At 35.9% G+C, this 19725-nt stretch overlaps 1 protein-coding gene across 2 annotated transcripts in view; it reads right to left on the reverse strand.

Moving 5' to 3' along the window:
- Positions 1 to 19725, reverse strand: part of SPATA6 (spermatogenesis associated 6) — a 129338-nt gene that overhangs the window by 41556 nt on the left and 68057 nt on the right. For both annotated transcript variants that reach the window (XM_079131065.1, XM_079131064.1), the window contains exon 9: positions 16455 to 16495. In XM_079131065.1, the coding sequence (XP_078987191.1) occupies positions 16455 to 16495 (41 nt within the window). The remainder of the gene's footprint in view (positions 1 to 16454; positions 16496 to 19725) is intronic.

Consider the following 19725-nt stretch of genomic DNA (forward strand, 5'->3'; position numbering starts at 1 on the left):
GAACCAACCTAGATGCCTTCAATAGATGAATGGATAAAGAAACTCTGGTGTATATACACAATGGAATATTATTCAGTCATAAAGAAGAATAAAATTATGGCATTTGCAGGTAAACGGATAGATTTAGAGACTATCATGCTAAGTGAAATAAGCCAAGCCCCAAAAACCAAAGGCTGAATATTTTCTCTGATAAGTGGATGATGATATATAGCAGAGACGGGAAGGGGGTAAGGGAAGAATGGAGGAATGTTGGACTGTATAGAGGGAAATGAGGGGAGGGGAGAGGAGGGGTCTGGAGGAAGGAAATATGGTAGAATGGGACAAACATCATTACCCTATGTACCTGTATAACTATACAAACAGCGTGACTCTACATCGTCTAAAACCAGAGAAATAAGTTTTACACCATTTATGTAAAATAAATGAAAAAAAAATAGGAACAGTCATACTGAAAAGCAAGCACACACACACACACACACACACACACACACAAAGTGATAGAAATAAAAATAAAGTATGTCAAAGGATGTTACATACCATAAGAAGAAGTAAAATAAGAAAGGTGAAAAGAAGTGCTGATGAATGGGATGGGGAGGGAGTATAGGGAACAAGCTGTAATTTTAAATGAGATAGTCTGTGGAGGCTTCACGGAGAAGATAGTATCTCAGTAAAAACTGGAAGGACTTAGTAAGACAAGACCTAAGTCATGGAGACACCTGTGGAAAGAGCAGCACATAAAGAAGTAAAAATAAAAACAAAGATCCTGGGGAATAGGAGGAGCACATGCCTGATATATTAGCCAGGAAGCCAGTGCAGCCAGACTGAGTAAGAAGTGAGGTCAAAAGGTAGGCATTAGTAATTAGCTTTCTATTCTGAGAAGACAAAAATATGCTCTTCTTTTACTTTCCCTTTTTTTTTTTTTTTTTTAAATAGGACCTCCCTGGCTACTACTTTGAGAGCAGTCTCCAGAAGAAGCCAAGGGCAGTAGGGAAGGAAAATCAGATAGAAAGCAATTTGAACAAATTCTGGAAAAGGATGCTGGTTTGGACCAGAATTACAGCAAGAGATGAAAAGATTCAGAATGCATTGGGAAGACAGAGCCAATGGGATTTGCTAGTGGACTGGATATCAAAGATGATAACAGGGTTTTTTGGCTTAATCAACTAGAAATTTGTGTGAATTAGTATACACTTTTAACTGGAAGAGTGAAACATTAGGAGACTAGTTTGGGATATATCAAGCTTTATATGTCCATTAATCTATTAATTAATTACCCAATATATTAGAGGGAAATTCAGGGGAAAAGTCCAGGATAAAGATATAAATTAAGTACTACAGTCTAAGTAGTATTTTAAAAACATGACACTATTACCAAAGAAGTGAATATAAATAGGAAGGAGAAAACATTTGTAGAATGAGCCCTGGAAATAGAGGCTGGGAAGAACAAAAGATTAGACTAGGAGTAGCTAGGGATGAAGAGGAAGAAATGGGAGAAAGAGGGGCTTTGGAAGCCAGTAAAAAAAATATTTTAAGGAAGGATAATAAATAATTGTGTCAAATAATGCTGCTATGGTTTCAATATGGTTTGGCTCTTCCAAAACTCATGTTGAAATTTGATTCCCAGTATTAACAGTGTTGTAAGGTAAGGGCCTTGAAAAGGTGAATAGAGCCTTAAGAGAGATTAATGGAGAGAGTTTTCAGCTTTGGGACTGAATTAGTCACTGTAAGAGCAGGTAGGTATAAAGCAATGTCATCCCTTACGCTTGCCTTTCCAACTGCGCCTGCTTGTCCTTCCACATTCCCATCAAGTGAGATTGCAGTGTAAGGCTCTTCCCAAATGTAGCCTGGCCTTAAACTTCTAGCCTCCAGAACTATGGGCCAAAATAAACCTCTGTTCTTTATAAATCACCCAGGTAGTATGTAACAGCAACAGAAAATGAACTAAGGTAACTGCTGACAATTTAGGTAAGAAAAGCATGAAAATGGGCCTTTGGAGGTTTGTAACTTTAACAGAGTGGCTATGATGCAGTGAGGAAAGTGAAATTTGAAGTTGAGTTCAAGAGAAAATGAGAAGAGAGGAACTGGATTCATTTAACAAAATTGAGTTCCAGTCACTGTTTTAAATGTTGGGGCCATAACAGTAAATAAAACAAATCTCTACCTTTAACACCATATTGTCTATAAGTGTTACTTACGAAATATTTGATCTTTAAGAATGCTCCCTGATCTTTCTCAGACTCATTACCCACATAGGTAGAGTTAAACATCACTACATTGTAGATCTTACATAATGTATTTAAAGAATCTTGCAGAATGTCGTGGTGTATAAAATACACAATGAATTTAAGTCATTTATAATCAAAACATCAGTATACCACAGCTTTTCATCACTCTCATCAGTATACCATAATTTTCATCACTTTTTATAATTATATCATGGTGAGTCAGTGGCAAGTGACAGAATCATGCTTTCATCCCGGAACCAAACAGTACAGAGTTCAAATGACTCACAGTCCCAAATAAATAACCAACAAGAAACAAATTACATTGAAAAAAAGGAAACAAGAAAAATTTCCCCATTGTTCAAAAAGACAAAAGAAAAAACACAATGAACATCAAAAAAACATGATCAGGAAGGTCCCTGGTCAACTATAAGTGAACTTGTCAGGGGTTTTTCAGAAAAGTGGGAAAAGGGTTTTATCTATTGTGCTGTTTCTCCAATTATAATGAAATGTGAGCCATTTGGCCTACAGAAGGAGATTATTTTCTCTTCATTAATTCCAGGGTCAATTTAGTCGTGTTGGTTAGTAGACTACTTCATTTTTTTGTCATTAAGTTTTCTTCTCAAACTATTCAGCAATGTTTTAAATACAGTCTCTTTAAATACATTTCTCTCTAACAAATCTCTTGAACATGTTAGCTAATGCTCAGATCGAGAGAGGTACAAAAATTTGAACTCGCAATCCAGATGAAACAGGGTGTAAATAAAAAGATAAATGATAATATGTCCAAGAGTCCAAAATGTCCCAATGGCATACCTACAAAAAGAATTTAAAGTGGTCTGAAGGATAGAGGTCCCACAGAGGAGAGTTACAAATAGAGGAAAGGGAGAGAAAGGGCATTCTGAACAGGGAAGCAGGTAAGATGAACAAGACTAGGATCATTCTACTATCTCCACAGGAAAGTAACAGACTATCATGGAGGTGAAAGGTGTTATGGGTTAGATTATGAGGTGTCCCCAATGTGTGAGTCAATGTAAGAATGTTGAGAGGCAAAATGATTAGGTTATTAGAGCTTATGAGTGGGTTAAGCCACTGACATGTATTAACTGGGTGGTAACTATAGGCAAGTAGGATGTGACTGAGGAAAAAGGCCAATGGGAGAGTGCCGTTGGGGTTTACATTTGTCCCGGGGGAGCAGAGGTCTCTCTCTGCTTCCTGGCTATCATGTCCTTAGCTGCTTTTTTTTGCTATGTCCTTTCATCGTGACATTCTGCCTCACCGTGGGCTGAGAGCTATGAAGTCAGTCAATCATGAACTGAACCTCTGAAACCATGAGCCAAAAATAAACTTGTATTCCTCTCAGTTCTTGTCTTTTGGTCACACTGACACAAAAGCTGAGTAAAACAGAGGGGTACAATGTAAGAAAACTTCAAGTTTGATAGTATTCAATACTCAGTAAGCATCTTCTATGTGTAAACTATAAACAAGGATAGGGGATTACAATCAAAGATAAACACAACAGGAGACTTCAAATAAGTCACAAACCAGAATGGGAGAGATGAAAAACAAGTAATGACAAAATAATGAGAAAGAAAATTAGAACTAAATAAATATACAAATAATTGTGTAATGGAAACACAAATACAATGCATTGTTTTCATATGTGTTTGCTTTGGGAAATATTAAACCCAAATGCAGAGTTAGACAGTGAAATGAGATAGATCTTTGTGGTTTTTTGTTTTATTCCAGTTTTTTTGGTTTTTGATATCAGGGATTAGACCCAGGGCTTTACCACCAAGTCACATCCCCAGTCCTTTAAAAAAAAAAAAAAGAGAGAGACTCACTAAGTTGCTGAGGCTGGTCTCAAACTTGCAATCCTCCTGCCTCAGCTTCCCAAGTTACTAGAATTATAGGTGTGTGCCACTTCACCCAGCTGAGGGGGTACATCTTTGAAAATATCTACTTCAAACTTTTGACCTTAAGCTTTAGCTTTGAGTTTCTGTCAGGTTATTATTTTCTTTCAAATTACCAAATTGGATATTATCTATTTGCCTCCTCACAGAGGAGTTCTATTTCTTGGGTAACCTCTTAAAAACATTGGTTTAGGAGTTCAAAAAACTAGGTTTAAAACTCTTCAAGTTATAAAACCTTGAGCATCATTTACCTTATCCAAACTTTAGTTTCCTTATCTATAAACTGGAATAAAAATGTTACAGGTTTGTCACAAAAATTAAATTAGATACAATTAGTGAAAAGATCTAAAACATGGCTTGCTTCAAGAGATTAATATTTATTTCCACTGTTTATAGCATTCATATTTACATAAAGAAGCCTTTTTTGCTCTTATGCAAATGTCTTTAAACATCTTTCCTATAATCTTACAAATGTAATAGTTTCAATATTTTATCTGCTAAAATGTATCAGGATTAAAAAGTCTAATATTTGAAACCAATCTGAAATGGTTACAGATTAAAAAAAAGATTTCATATACTAAATTCATTGTAATTAATGACATACTATTCAAATCTGTGCTATATGCTAATTTGGTTGTACCACACTTAAGATTCCTGAAAAGTTACTTACACAGTAATTTAATAAATGAAATAATATTACAGATATCTTTTCCTTATATATACAGGAACTTCAAGGTGAAATTAATGGAAATAGTTAATGAAATTAACTACTAAGTATAATGGGAACCAGGAAATTCACTTATCAACAAATAGTTACTGAAAGCCTACTTAATGCCTTGTATAGCATGCTCTAAAATTTCTCCTTTGTCAAGCGCAGAAAAATTAAGAAATAAATACAAATGATTCAAATGAACTAAGAACAAGTTAAGATTAGAGTTCAGAGGAAAGCAGGATAGTACATGTGCAACTTAAAGAATGGCAAGAAGACAGAAGGATTCTGAAAAGGAGAGAAGTAGATATAGGTAATTAAGATCCATTTCTAATTTTTCTGAGGACATTCCTTAGTGAATCTTATGCATCAACTGAATGATCAATACTATCTTATCTGATTTTAAAAACACACAAGCTCGGGCTGGGGTTGTGTTTCAGTGGTAGAGTGCTTGCCTAGCCTGTGTGAGGCACTGGGTTTGATTCTTAGCACTACATAAATAAATAAAGGCATTGAGTCCATCTATAACTAAAAATATTCTAAAAAAATACACATGCTCACTAACCACCTGGTTTGGCTGAAGGAAGGCACGGTTTCTTTACAATGAAGTAAAATTTAGAATAAATTCTAAAGTAATGCAATACAAATGATAAGACAATGACTCGATATATCAGTTCTTGGCAGGGGAAGCCCTCCCCTCTTAAACTGCTGTTCTACGTACATCTATATGTAAATCACTTTTTTAATCCTCAAAAAAAAAAACAACCTTATGAGGTAGGTGCCCTTTACACAAAAGGAAAATGAAGCAAAATGAAGCAAAGCCTAACAGCTATTAAACAGTAGGGGGGTCTCAGGCCTGTGACACATGAGGAATCGATGGAAGAAACAAATGGAAAATTCTTTATAGATCAAGCCTCATGGGATTTATGTAAGGAAAGTTCCACAGAAGATGGGCTCACAGTGCAATTTACCAGTGATCCAATACACAGAAGTAAAGTACAAACTGACAAACTGCTCCTAAGAAAGAAACATACTGACTAAGGTTCTGATGTCATAATAATAATGCCATCAGATCATTCAAGGAAAGTTGAAGAAAGGCCCTCATTTAGCCCCATATGGAAAAAAATAAAATACTAAGTAAATTAAATACTTAAATATTAAAAACGGTAGTATTAAAAAAATAAATGAACAATGTTACCAAGTTGGGCTTATTCGAATAATATAGGGGAGAGTTACCACAAAATCTATTAATTCACTCAAAAAATGTTAGGAAATGCTGAAAAAAGAGAAAGTGAAGATATCTGACATCTCAGGATTCTATTATGAGTGTGTGGGGGGGTGTATTTTACAAATAAGGAATTTCAAAGGGAACTGCCTAAACTTGCTCAAGACTGTCTAACAAAACTCTACCACAAATAACATTTCATACATGATTTCATCAAAGGCAAGAAGCCCTGGTAACAACAGGAACAAACTCTAAGGTTTCTAGGAATAACCCTAACAAACATGTGCAATGCATTAATCAAGAAGCATATGTAATTTACTGAGACCTGAGAACTGAGACCACCTGCATTCACATGGCTAAACTATCAGAACAAAGAATTGAGGTACACCCATTTCAGCATGAGTTTCTCTCTCTCTCTCTCTCTCTCTCTCTCTCTCTCTCTTTCTCTCTCTAATAGTACTGGGGATTGAACCCAGGGGTGCTTTACCACTGAGCTACATTCTCACTTCTTTTTTTATTTTTTATTTTGAGACAGGGATTTACTAAGTTGCTGATGCTGGCCTCAAACTTGTGATCCTCCTGCCTTAGTCTCATGAGTGGCTAGGATCACAGACAGGCACTACTGCATCCAGCATCAATGTGACTTTCCATGAGTTCCTGAAGAAATGCTTGTCCCCCAATAAATAGAAAAATCAAAAAAAAAAAAAAAAAGAGAGAAGAAAAAAAAAAAGACAAAGAAGCTCTTGTCCAAGTGTTCTAGTCATCCCCCCCCACCCACCCACCCCAAACCACTGTGACCAAAATACCTGATAAAACAGTCTAGAGGAGGAGAAAAAGTTTTATTTGGGGTTCGCAGATTGTGGACTCCAATGCCCGGGCCCAGAGTGGTCCTCTCATGGCAGCAAGGACACAAGGGGAGTGGGAGGGGGGACTACAGGGAAGACATATCCTTTAAGGCACCCCAAGTGACCCACCTCCTCTAGTCATCTCCCACCAACCTACAGTTTTCACTCAGTCCACCCAAACTGGGACGAACTGATCGGGTTACCATTCTCATAATCTGATCTTTTTACCTCTGAGCATTCCTGAACAAATAGGAGCTTTGGGGGACACCTCACATTCATACCATAACACCAGAAAAATATAGTTATAATCCAGCAAGTAACTTCATTATTTCCTTCAGGATTTTGTGATACATCATTTGCCAATCATTAGCTATGTTCTCAAAACAACACTGATTCTTAATCTGGGCAAACAGTTGCCTTAGGACAGGGGACCACTCAACAATGAATCCCTTTCTTTTCAATGTTTACTTATCAAAACTTTAAGCCCCTGGTTTTATATCCAATAATCCTAAACTTATATATCACACACTTTGCCAACTAGATGCCCACATTGAAAGCCTTTCATTAAAACACCCAGGTTCCAGTTCCATAAATATCTACCCTTAACCTCCCCTCTGGAGAGACTACTAGGAGTGTCAAGTTTGCACTCTCCCTTACACCATTGTTGATGCATTGTATCAACAGTGCATTAGGCTATGGTGGACTCTGGCAAGCCTGAAAGTCCACTAAGATTTACACACATCTCCTCAACCCCAGTGCACAACTAAACCCTCAACTTAAGAGTGTATTCCTGAGACACTGTGAGACTTCTCAGAGGTCTGACTACAATGGTGAAGGGAGTCCTGATGTTGAATCTGAGCTGATTTCCTTTTGTTAAACTCCCAAATGCTGAGGTACTTCATCTTCTGTGAAAGCAGATCTCTTTTCATTGCTGTGAGTCTATAACAGGAAGTTACTAGGGAAGTGAACAGGCATAAGCCACTAAATCCAACTTGGAGCCAGGTCCAAGAACTGACAGGTGCAGCTATCCTCACTTCACCAGCATCCTTAAAAACTCTGCTTTGGGTCACCTCAAAATATCATGAAAACTTCTCTCCATTTTTGTTTGTTTGTTTGTTTTCTTACTTTCTGCATGGGATGAATTGCCTCTGACAGAGCTCACCTCCAGACCTTGTATCCTTCTAGAATTTGCAGACCTGTCAAGTCTCCAATTTGAGACAATCAACTATTAGGTTGAACCCCAAGATTCAAGGTGCACAAATAATATATCTGACCAACACTGCTAGACTTTTAAGGGTTTGTTTCATTTCAGGCCCATGCTCCTTCCACGTTAGATTCAAGCTTCTTACATGTATTCATGCTTTTATATTGTAATTTTAAATTCATAATTCACAATTTTAAAATGTATACCTATTTTTCTACATGATATAATTTCAACAAGGATATATTAGAACCACAGTGTTTAGTCCGAACATTTTCTTTTATCAACAAAACTCTTCATTTGAAAGGTATCTTACAATGGAAAATAAGTAAAATCCTATATATCCAATGTAAACATTTTCTAACAGCTATGACAAAAATTCCTTTAAAAAAATTCAGACCAGGCCAGGCACAGTGGTGCATGCCTATAATCCCAGTGGCTTGGGAGGCTGAGGCAGGAGGACCACGAGTTCAAAGTCAGCCTCAGTGAAAGAAAGGTGCTAAGCAAATCAGTGAGACCCTGTCTCTAAATAAGATATAAAATAGGACTGGGGATGTGGTTCAGTGGTTCAGTGCCCCTGAGTTCAATCCCCAGTACCAAAAAAAAAGAAAGAAAAGAAAATCAGATTCCAAAAATTTGTTTGCTAAAATTTGCTGGTTAAGGTAAATAAAAAAATGTATAACTATCTCTCTTACATGCCTTCACATTCCAACTTGAAAGATAAGGCATTTATTCTACTTTTTCTTGTCTTCTGTCCCCTGCTCCTCAGGTCCCTGTCCTTCTCCGGCCTGTTTTCCTTCCCATTGGACCAGTATCAAAAGATCAATAACTTCTCAACATTAAGTTCCCTTCATAATACAAAAGTGCCATATGGCTGCTTTTAAAGTTTCTAATGTATTACTCAGCTTTCAGCCATCATCAGAATCTCTACAAAGCCTAAATAAAGTAAACAGGGATTTGCAGAAGACTTTAGAATTCTGTGAACTATGAACAAGTTCTTATACATTTTTCCATATCAATAAATAGTGTCGTAAAACACTGAGTTGTACAAATAAAAAATATAAGAATTGTAAGCTAATGTTTACAATTAAGTTCCTCTTTCAATGCTCCCTACTTTCAAAGTTTTCTTACTTTTTTTTTTTTTTTTTTTCCTATTTCCTGCAGTGAGGGAGAAAAAAGCTTAGAGAGATTTTTTTGTGGATGTTGTTGTCTTAAATTGCTGTAGGTAGAACATCTTTACATATTGTAAAGGTCTTTATCTATGAGAACATAGTATATTTTCCCACTTGTCAAGATTACTTTTCTATTTCCATTAATTTTAATTATTTTTCTAATATCTTCTACTGCTATCAACCTCTTACCACCACCCCAATCCAAGCTATCATTATGTCTCACCTTGACTATTCAACACAATATTAACTAGTCCACCAGTTTCCAGCCTTTTCCCAATCCAATCTATTTTCCATAATGTAATCTAATCTAACCTGTTACCTTTGATATTTAAAACAATTTCATTTGCTTCTGATTGTATTTAGGATAATTTCCAAAATTCCTAACCCAGCCTAAAATTGTTGATATCTACCTACTTCTCCAGCTTCTACTTATACCATGCACCCCACTTATGTATTTACATCTTTCAACACTGGTCTTTTCGACTTTTAGTCACTGAACCCTTATAAATATTTTCCCCCTTTTCCCAGTACATGTTCTTCTCTCCCCATTTCATAAAATAAATAACTATTCATCTTCAGAGCTCAGGGTCCTTAAGATATCTTTTCCATTCTCCTTGACCAGGTTTAATCCGTTTAGCATACAACTCTTATAGTCTGGATCTTAAGTGTCTCCCAAGGGCTCAAGTAGGAAAGACTTGTTCCCAGTGGGGTGCTCCCGAGAGCTGGTGGAACTTTAAGAGATAGGGCCTAGTGGGAGATATTTAGGTCAAGGGAAGTGTGCCCTCAAAAGAGATTTTTGGACCCTGGCCTCCTCCTCTCCTTCCCTTTTGCTCCTTGGCACATGATGTTAGAGGGGTTTACTCTACAACATGCTTCTACCCATGATGTACTACTGACTCCTTGCCTTAGGCCCTAAGCAGTGGGGTTCATCATCACAGACTCAAATCTCCAAAACAAGGAGCCTTTCTTCTTTACAAGTTGATTATCTCAGGCTTTTATTACAGTAATGGAAAGCTAACATAATAATGTCAAATACTATGCATGTGCTACATGATATTTACAATTCAAAGTAAATATGGATTTTGTTGATATCTTTCTGCCCTACACACACACACACACACACACACACACACATACCAGTACAATGAAGTATCCATAAGAGCAGAGATGATTTCTAGTTTTGCTAAATTTTTATTTCCAGCATAGTAGTTTTAATCACTAAGTGTTTTTTTGGAGGATTGGGGGGGTGTGCAAGGCATCCTAGGTATGATAGAATTTGTTAGCTGTCAACCACAATTCATCTTTTCCTCTTGCAGAGTAGAAATGCTGCTAAAGAGCAATCTCTAGATGGGTGAGGGAATGTGATTAGTTCTTGGCAACAAAATTTAGGTAAGAATGTTAAGTGTCAATTCTAGGCCCAGGTTTTCAAGAAACAGATATGCTTTCTCTGTATTCTCCTTCATCTTCTACCATAAGAAAAGGGCAGCAAGGCCACAGGGTTAAGCAAAACCACGAATGAATCACTGCATAGAGAAAACAGCATCATCAATTGAACTGTTATGTGAGTAAAATTAAATTTCTACTTTATTTAGCTTCTGAAGTTTGGAGGTTTATTTATACAACAAATAACATTCTCCTGACCAGTTCAGAAACTGGTATCTTAAGGTACTGGCCTGAACAGAAATCTAAATATACACTGGTATATCTGTTGAGGGCAGGCATCAAGAGAATAGATGTTCTGGGATGGAAATTTTAAGATCTTGAGTTCAAAGCCAGCCTCAGCAATAGTGAGGCACTAAGCCATTCAGTGAGACCCAGTCTCTAAATAAAATACAAAATAGGGCTGGGGATGTGGCTCAGTGGTCAAATGCCCCTGAGTTCAATACCTGCTACAAAAAAGAGAAAATTTAAGATTCATGAAAACAATAGCAAAATATTTAATAAAACTATGGTCAGCAAAAGCTTGGAAAAATAACCATATAATTTCCAAGCTCACATCTCTAGGGAAATAGCTGGAGAGAAAAACAGCAGTACTGTGTATTGGGTTTTATTTGTACTTAGAGGTTTCAAGAAAGTAATGAACTCATATGGAATCACCTAAGTATCCATCAATTGGCGAATGGATGGGAAAATCTAATATATGTAATGGAATACATTTGGCCTTAAAAATCAAGGAAATTCTGTCATTTGCAACAACATGCATAAACTTGGAAGTCATTATGCTAAATCAAACAAACCAGGAACAAAAAGATAACTGCAGCATGATTTTACTTTTTTGTGGAATCTAAAACAGTCAAGCTCATAGAAGCAGAGAGTAGAATGGTGGTTGCCAAGAGATAGGATAGGGAGTAGGGTAATGGGAAAATGTTGGTCATAGGGTACAAAATTTCAGTTAGAATGAATAAAATTTGGTGATCTATCGTAAAACATGGTAACTATAATTAATAATGATGCATTGTACACCTGAAAACTGCTGAGAGTAGATCTTCAATGTTCTAACCACACAAAAAAAATAAGTATATTAGATAATACAAATAATACATTAGTTGGATTTAATCATTTAGCAAAATATATATATCTCAAAACATCAAATTGTACCATAAGATAGAATTTTTACTTGTCAATTATACTTAATAAAGCTGGGAACAGAGAAATGAGGACCTAAGGAAAGATTTGGTTTGAGAACAGAGATGAAAGGGTATAGAAAGATTATAGTTAACTGAGGGACTGAGGGTCAGGAAAAGTGAAAGTCAACTGCTTCTGAACCCCAAAAGGTATAAGGTTAAGATCAAAAAAGACTTTGAGCAAAAATGTGATGAAGACTTTTGAGTTAAACAAAAGGTCAATATTCTAAAACAAATGTCAGATTAAGGGGGTAACTTCTAGTCCCTGATTCCTTCATGGTCTCAAGGACTAGCCTGCAGTGAAATAAGTAATGCTAAGTATGTGAGAAAACTAAGGATACCAGAAATCAATCACATAATATTCCATATATCTTTTAAATTTTTGCCTAAAGCCAGTATGCTTCTCAATTCCACTGAGATGATTTCCTTTCTCTTTTAAAGAGATATATGGGAGCTAGTTACAGTGGCGCACACCTGTAATCCCAGCAGCTCAGGAGGCTGAGGTAGGAAGATCACAAGTTCAAAGCCAGCCTCAGCAATTTAGCAAAGCCCTAAGCAACTCAGCAAGACCCTGGCTCTAAACAAAATATAAAAAGGGCTAGACATGTGTCCTCAATGGTTAAGCTCCCCTGGGTTCAATCCCCAGTAAACCCCCCCCCCCAACACAGAGAGAGAGAGAAAGAGAGAGAAGGATTCTACAATTCTGAACATTCTCATTTCCCCCAAATATTTTAGGAATAATGAATAGAAAAAAAGGAACAATGTTTATTTGAATGTTTAACACTGAAAGGCAGGAGAAAGTGGGGATAATAGAGACAAAGAAAGATGGATTGAGTGGCATATTTTTGTTTTTGTTTTTTCAGAGAGCTTTCCAAATTCTAAGATGGGGATAAAATTTTCAGTTCAATTTATAAAGTTATACCTAACCCAGTGATATAATCAATATGTAAAAGCAACTGAAATCCATTATATAAATATGAATTTATGATGTTTATGCCCAAAAGAGATGGAGCTAATAAAATTAGAAAACCAAAGAAGGTATTAGCCTTATGAATTAAGGTTAAATGAGGTCAGTGGTTGAGGCCTGATCTTTAGGATAAATGTCTTCATAAGAATACATCAGAGAGCTCAATCTCTCTATCATCTTAGGACAGAGAGAAAAGAAGGTTGCTTGCATGCTAGGCAGATTCCCTCATCAGGAACCAGATTGGCTAGCACCCTGATCTTAGTATTCCAGGCCTCCACAGCTATGATAAAATAAATTTCTATTGTTTTTGCCATCCAGGCTATGGTCTTATTATGGTAGCCTGAACTGAGTAAGATAGGCTACACATTTTATATTGCCCTGTCTGCATCCTAAAATGCATTGAAATTGTTACCTACACTTATAAAACAATTAATACATACTTTCCAAAAAATCAATGTATTTTTCTAGCTGTAATAAAAAGAAAAGTGAAAGGTAAGCAACTTATAATATGTACTTCAATATATATAAATGTCCTAGGCATGAGTACTCTAGAAAACATATTGGATGTTTGTTCTTGCTTATATATGTAAGTTTGAAGTTAGTCATTCCATACAAGAAAACTGGGAAAATAAAAGAAGTTACTTTTGATCATGGTAAAAAGTTTCTAAGAAAACAAAGTATATTCTTCATACTATAATTACATTCCTATAATTTATGGTGTATCTTAATGCAATATAAAAATTCTCTATTATATATAGACTTATACTCTATGATTTTATAATTATTGTTTTTCACTTTAATAATATTCAGTGAGACAGCCAGGTGGGACATGAAATAATTCTTAATTGCTTAGAACTGTCCCACTCTTTAAAGAATATCTATAATTTCAACTCACTAGATTCCAAAAGCATGTCCCTAAGTAAATGTAATAACACCTTCACAAAAGTCTAAAATGCCCCTAAGAGTATGATGCAGTCCTCAATGAAAACCAATGTATTAAATAGATACTTACTATGCCCAAGACATACAGAATACCCAAAGGAGAAGTCAATGATTCAGGTTGAAGTAAATGGTAGAACAGAAATGAGACTAAAAGAATCTCTGTATTTATGAGAGAAGCTGATTAGTATGCTTCCAGGGTAAGGAGAGTTGAGTTTAGCTTAAAGGACAGATAAATACTGAGAAACAGAAATCTTAAAAATGGCAGCAGAAAGTATAACAGACATGGAGAAATAGGAAACATAAAAGTAAGGATGCTAGGGAGACATTATCCTTAACATATACCCTCTATTCAAACCAAACTAATAGTTTCTTTTTTCTCCTAGGAGAAAATTCCAAGATTTCTACATATTCCTTTCCTTCTGAATTCCTCCTGTCTTTCATCTGTTATCTGAATTTCTCCAGAGAACTCAGACAAGGCCCCACTTTGCCATAAACTTTTCTAAGTACTCCCAGCTTCATGGTTCTCTTCCTTGTAGCAATCCTACAAGGATCCTGCTCTATTACATGAATATTTATTAACCAGCTACTAATGTGCTTATAAGAAAATAATCCTTTATTTTTTCCGTGTGCAAAGCTGTAGATATACTTATATGAAAATCTACCTTTCGGATGCGAAAATAACTGTGAGCTTAGTCACACATTCACTGCCCTCCAAGTGAAACCCTAAAAAGTAAAGAATCCATAGACAGAAGTGGAAGGTATTAAAGACAGATTGAAGGGCACAGACTGGACCACTACATTTGGAAAAACAGATTCTTAATAACTATGTTTAAGTGAACAGTCAATATACAGCTGGATTACAGTAACCTTAAGGTAAAGATAACCTTATTGCTTTCTTTCTATATTTTGCTTACTTGTTTTCTCCTAATCCACTCACACAATTCACATACATCAGGAATATATACATATATATTTTAGTCAATATGATAGATACTAGAAACTATCAATAAAAAGATCAATAAGATCCTAGCTATCCTGGTACTTACATTTTTAAAAAGATGCAAATAAGGGAGTAAAAATAAATGTTTCACTATAACTTAAATAAATGTTTAACTATAAATTATTTGAACAAAAGAGACAAAGAAAGGTTTGTCTCTTAGAACAACTAAGAAAGCCATGGACCCATGCAGGACACTGAACACCATACTCACTTGATGTATGTGTGCATGCATACACATCAGTGTGCCCATGTGCAGGAGTATATACATTCATATTATATGTATCAATGCATTTGTGTGTTGTTCATGTATGATTGAATAATTCTACAAAATAAAGATAGGCCTGGACTAGGTTAATTAAGCCAGGTCCACATTCCTCTAAGGACAACCTGGAGAAACGCAAATACATTTGCACAGACAGCCCTTTCTATATTTTCTATATTTATAATCTATACCAATGGTTCTCAAGTACAAATTCTTAAATATAGGTGGAAAGAGAACTCCATAAGAATCACTCAGAGCTTATTAAAAATAGGAAATTCCAGTCTCCATGCTCAGCAATCTCAATTTAGAAGACCTCGAATGAATCATTATGAAGTTTCACCTTGATGATCTGACACTGGTAGATTTTGGCCCCTTGTCAGGCAGGGCCTTGGTTCATTAACTGCTCAATATTTATTCACAGCCAAAGCATGACACAGTAATATGCTATTCAGTACCAATGAGCACAAAATCGTTTTCAGGTAAATAAATATGGCTATTAAAAGGAAATCTGTATTTTTTATTTTGTTTCCCCAAGTATAATGGCACTTATTATTAAGAAGTTTTTACTCAGGGACAGAAAAGAATCTATAATGAAGTACTTCTGAAAATGTAAGACATGGACTTACAGTGCTATGGCAGGTAACTTTAAATGGTACCCAAAGTGGTTTTGGATGGAACATAGGATTAATTGAAGTGGTAAGTGGACATACATTAAATAACACTGAATCATAGAAAAAACTGCATTGCCTTTTCAATTCTCTTTCAATCAGAAATCCTCTGTTAGTTATTGATATATCCCTTAAACCTCTATATTATTGCCTGTCTCCTTCTAAGAAATAGAAAGCATGCCTTTGAGTGTTTAGCAAACACTAATAACTAGCCAGAATTGAGTAACACTGTTCTGTTCCACTGCATTTTTTTAAAGGCTATCATCCATTTAAATCATCGATACTGATTTTATTTGTAATAGTAAATAAAAAGAAAGTAAATTTAAACCAAATAGTATAAATTGAATATAGATGTTACAAAAACTAGGGGGTTTTTCTTCACTGACTGAGGTTTGAAAATTCTTCTATATGAGGTAGGAAAAAGTAACAACCAATTTCTCTCTCTCCCTCTCTCTGTATCACACATAATAATTAATTCAAATGAATAATCAAAAGCACAAATACTGGTAGAAAGACATTCAGTGAAAGGCCTACTACACCACTTGACAGAGCTGCCAAAATAATAACTTTCCATTAAATGATAATGATTGAGTTTGCAGTTTTTACTAAATGGAAATGATAATCCATGTCTGGCTATATAGATCAGAAATATGCTGTTGTCTGAATGACAAGACAATTATTATTCTGTAATTTATTCTACATACCTTATAATCCTTGGATCTGCAGCAGCCAAGATGGGAATGATCTGAAAAAAAAAAAAGGCACAAAAAGTTAAAATATGACACAACAAAAGGAAAATTTGGTTTTACCTTTGATTTTTACTATTATCATTGTAGAATTCATAGAGAAGACTTAAAAATTCAGAGATTCAAAATCCTTCAACAACAACAAAAAAATCTTCCAACAAAGTTATATAAAGATGACAAGGTAACAAGTAAAAAAATCTGTACCAAGTGATTTCACAAATGCTATTTCTTAAATCTGAAATTTAAGTGAAATTCCTCGTCACTCCTTGTCTCAGGATTCAAGCAGAGGAAATACTGTTTCTCTGCAAGGCAGTCCTCGCTGCCCACCAATTCTTTGCAGTTTTCTCCCCATTCCTCCCTCGCAATCGCTCAACCTCTGCCAGCATATCACCCCCCTTTTGAGCGCAGATCACTCACTGACAACTGCCCATTTGCCCATTTGCCTGCCTCTTGTCTGCCCATCACTGTCCTTTTACCTACCTATCACCCACCACTCAACGTCCACCCTGCCAATTATCCGCCATTAGCCTGCAGACTGCCACTGGATCACCTGCTGCCCACTGTTGTCTGGAAGTTCATTGCCAAAATACCCACAGGTTTGGTTACACCTGGCCACTGCCAACTTGGGACACCAGCCAGGGCCTGCAGGTTTGCTGGTGCCAGTGCTGCCATCTCAGGGCACAGCCACATAGGTCTGGAGACACAGGCCAGATAAACTAGGGTACCTGCAGGTCTGGATGCACCTGAGGTCTTTCTGCTTGGTGTGGTAGTGGCTGCCATCTGGCTGCCTCTTTGCGGGGTTCACTCCTTTATGTGACCACATCCCTGGTGGTCTCTCTGCAGGTTGAAAGGGCATTGAGATCTTAGGAGTGCAGTAAGACAAGGCCTGGGGAAGCTGAAGCCCAGGTCCATCAGACTGCAGCTGGGTTTCAGAGATGGAAGAGACCAGGTACAAGAGATGGGAAGACCAGAAGAGGGTGTGAGGGCATCTTGCTATTGGCTCACCCACTTAACTGGTCTGGCACCCACTTGGACTAGAGCTAACATCAAACTTCAGGCAGCCCCACCAATCAGCAAAGAAGGGAAGTTGAGAAAATTTTGGAAAGCCAACGGAAGCAATCATTTCATTTTCCATTGACTTTCCTTTTTTCTTTTTTTTTTTTCCCTTCCTTCTCACATCTCTACCATCTTTGAATCCAAATATTTTTCATGGTAAGAAACCATGAACAGAACTTCCAAGATATATGGGATAACATGAAAAGACCAAATTTAAGATTTATCAGAATAGATGAAGGCATGGAGATACAAACCAAAGGAATGTACATTCTTTTAAATGACATGAAGTGGAAATTCAACTACAAGAGGTTTACAGGATCTGCAATGTACAAAATTACAGCAGACCCACACTAAGGCACATTATAATGAGAATTAATAACATACGGAATAAGGATAGAAATTTAAGGGCTTGGAGAGAAAAAAATCAAATTACTATGAAGGAAACCAATTTGGATTTCGGTTAATTTCTCAACCCGGACCCTCAACACTAGGAGGTACTGGAATAACATATATCAAAACCCTGAAAGAAACTGGATACCAACAGAGAATTTTATATCTAGCAAAACTAAGCTTCAGATTGGAAGATGAAATAAAAACCTTCCATGATAAACAAAAGTTAAAAGAATTCACACCTACAAAGCCTGCACCACAGAACATTTTCAGCAACATATTTCATGAGGAGGAAATGATAAAAAACAATGAAAACCAGCAAAGGGAGGAACTACACTAAAGAAAAGGTCAATCAAAGGAGCAACTGAGTCAAGTTTAAAACTAAAAACAAACCAAAATGACCAGGAATACACATCATATCTCAATAATAACCCTGAATGTTAATGGCCTAAAACTCATCTATCAAAAGACAAAGACTGGCAGATTGGATTTTTAAAAAAAAGATGCAACAATATGCAGTCTTCAAGAGACTCACCTCGTAGGAAAAGACATCTATAGACTGAAGGTGAAAGGTTGAGAAAAAACATATCAATCACATGAACTACGTAAAGAGGCAGGGGTTTCTAACTTCATATCACATAAAGTGGACTTCAATCCAAAGTCCATCAGAAGAGACAAAGAAGGACATTTTATTCTGCTTAAGGGAATCAGACATTAACAAGACACAACAATCATAAATTTGTCCTAAACAAAGAAGATCTATGCACATCAAGCAAACCCTTCTCAATTTTAAGAATCAAATAAATCACAACCCAATAATACTAGATGACTTTAACACATCTCTCTTACTATTGGATGGATCTACCAAACAAAAACTACACAAAGAAACTATAGAATTAAATAATACAATCAATGATTTAGACTTAATGGACTTATATAGAATATTTCATTCATCATGGAGTGAATACATTTTCTTCTCAGCAGCACATGGATCCTTCTCTAAAATAGACTATATGATATGCCACAAAGTAACTCTCAGCAAATACAAAAAACATAGGAATCCTACCCTGCATTCTATCAGATCAAAACAGAATGAAACTAGAAATCAACATAAAATTAAAAAAGAAACTACTCCAACACCTGGATACTAAACAGCATGCTATTGAATGATGAATGGATACAAGGAGAAATCAGGGAGGAAATAAAAAAACACTTAGAGGTAAATGAGAACAGAGATACAATATATTAAAATCTCTGGGACACTATAAAGACAGTGCTAAGAGGAAAGTTCACTGCATTGAGCTCATATATTAAAAGAAAGTCAACAAATAAATTACCTAATATTATACCTCAAAGTCCTAGAAAAAGAACAACAAATCAGCACCAAGAGCAGCAGAAGACAGGAAATAATTAAAATCAGAGATGAAATCAATGAAATTGAAACAAAAGAAATAATTCAAAAAATCAACAAAACAAAAAGTTGGTTTTTTGAAAAAATAAATAAAATTGATAAACCCTTAGCCACATTAATAGAGAAGAAACTCAAATTACTAAAATTCATGATGAAAAAGGAAAAATCACAATGAACACTAATGAATTATAGAAGATAATTAGAAACTATTTTGAAAATTCATACCCTAATAGAAAATCTCAAAGACATCAACAAATTTCTAGAGATATATGGTCTACCCAAACTGAAACAGGAAGACATACACAATTTAAGCAGATCAATTTCAAGTAATGAAATAGAAGATGCCATCAAAAGCCTACCAACCAAGAAAAG

The sequence above is a fragment of the Sciurus vulgaris genome (genome assembly GCF_902686455.1).
Source record: "Sciurus vulgaris genome assembly, chromosome: 1".
NCBI classification, from domain to species: domain Eukaryota; kingdom Metazoa; phylum Chordata; class Mammalia; order Rodentia; family Sciuridae; genus Sciurus; species Sciurus vulgaris.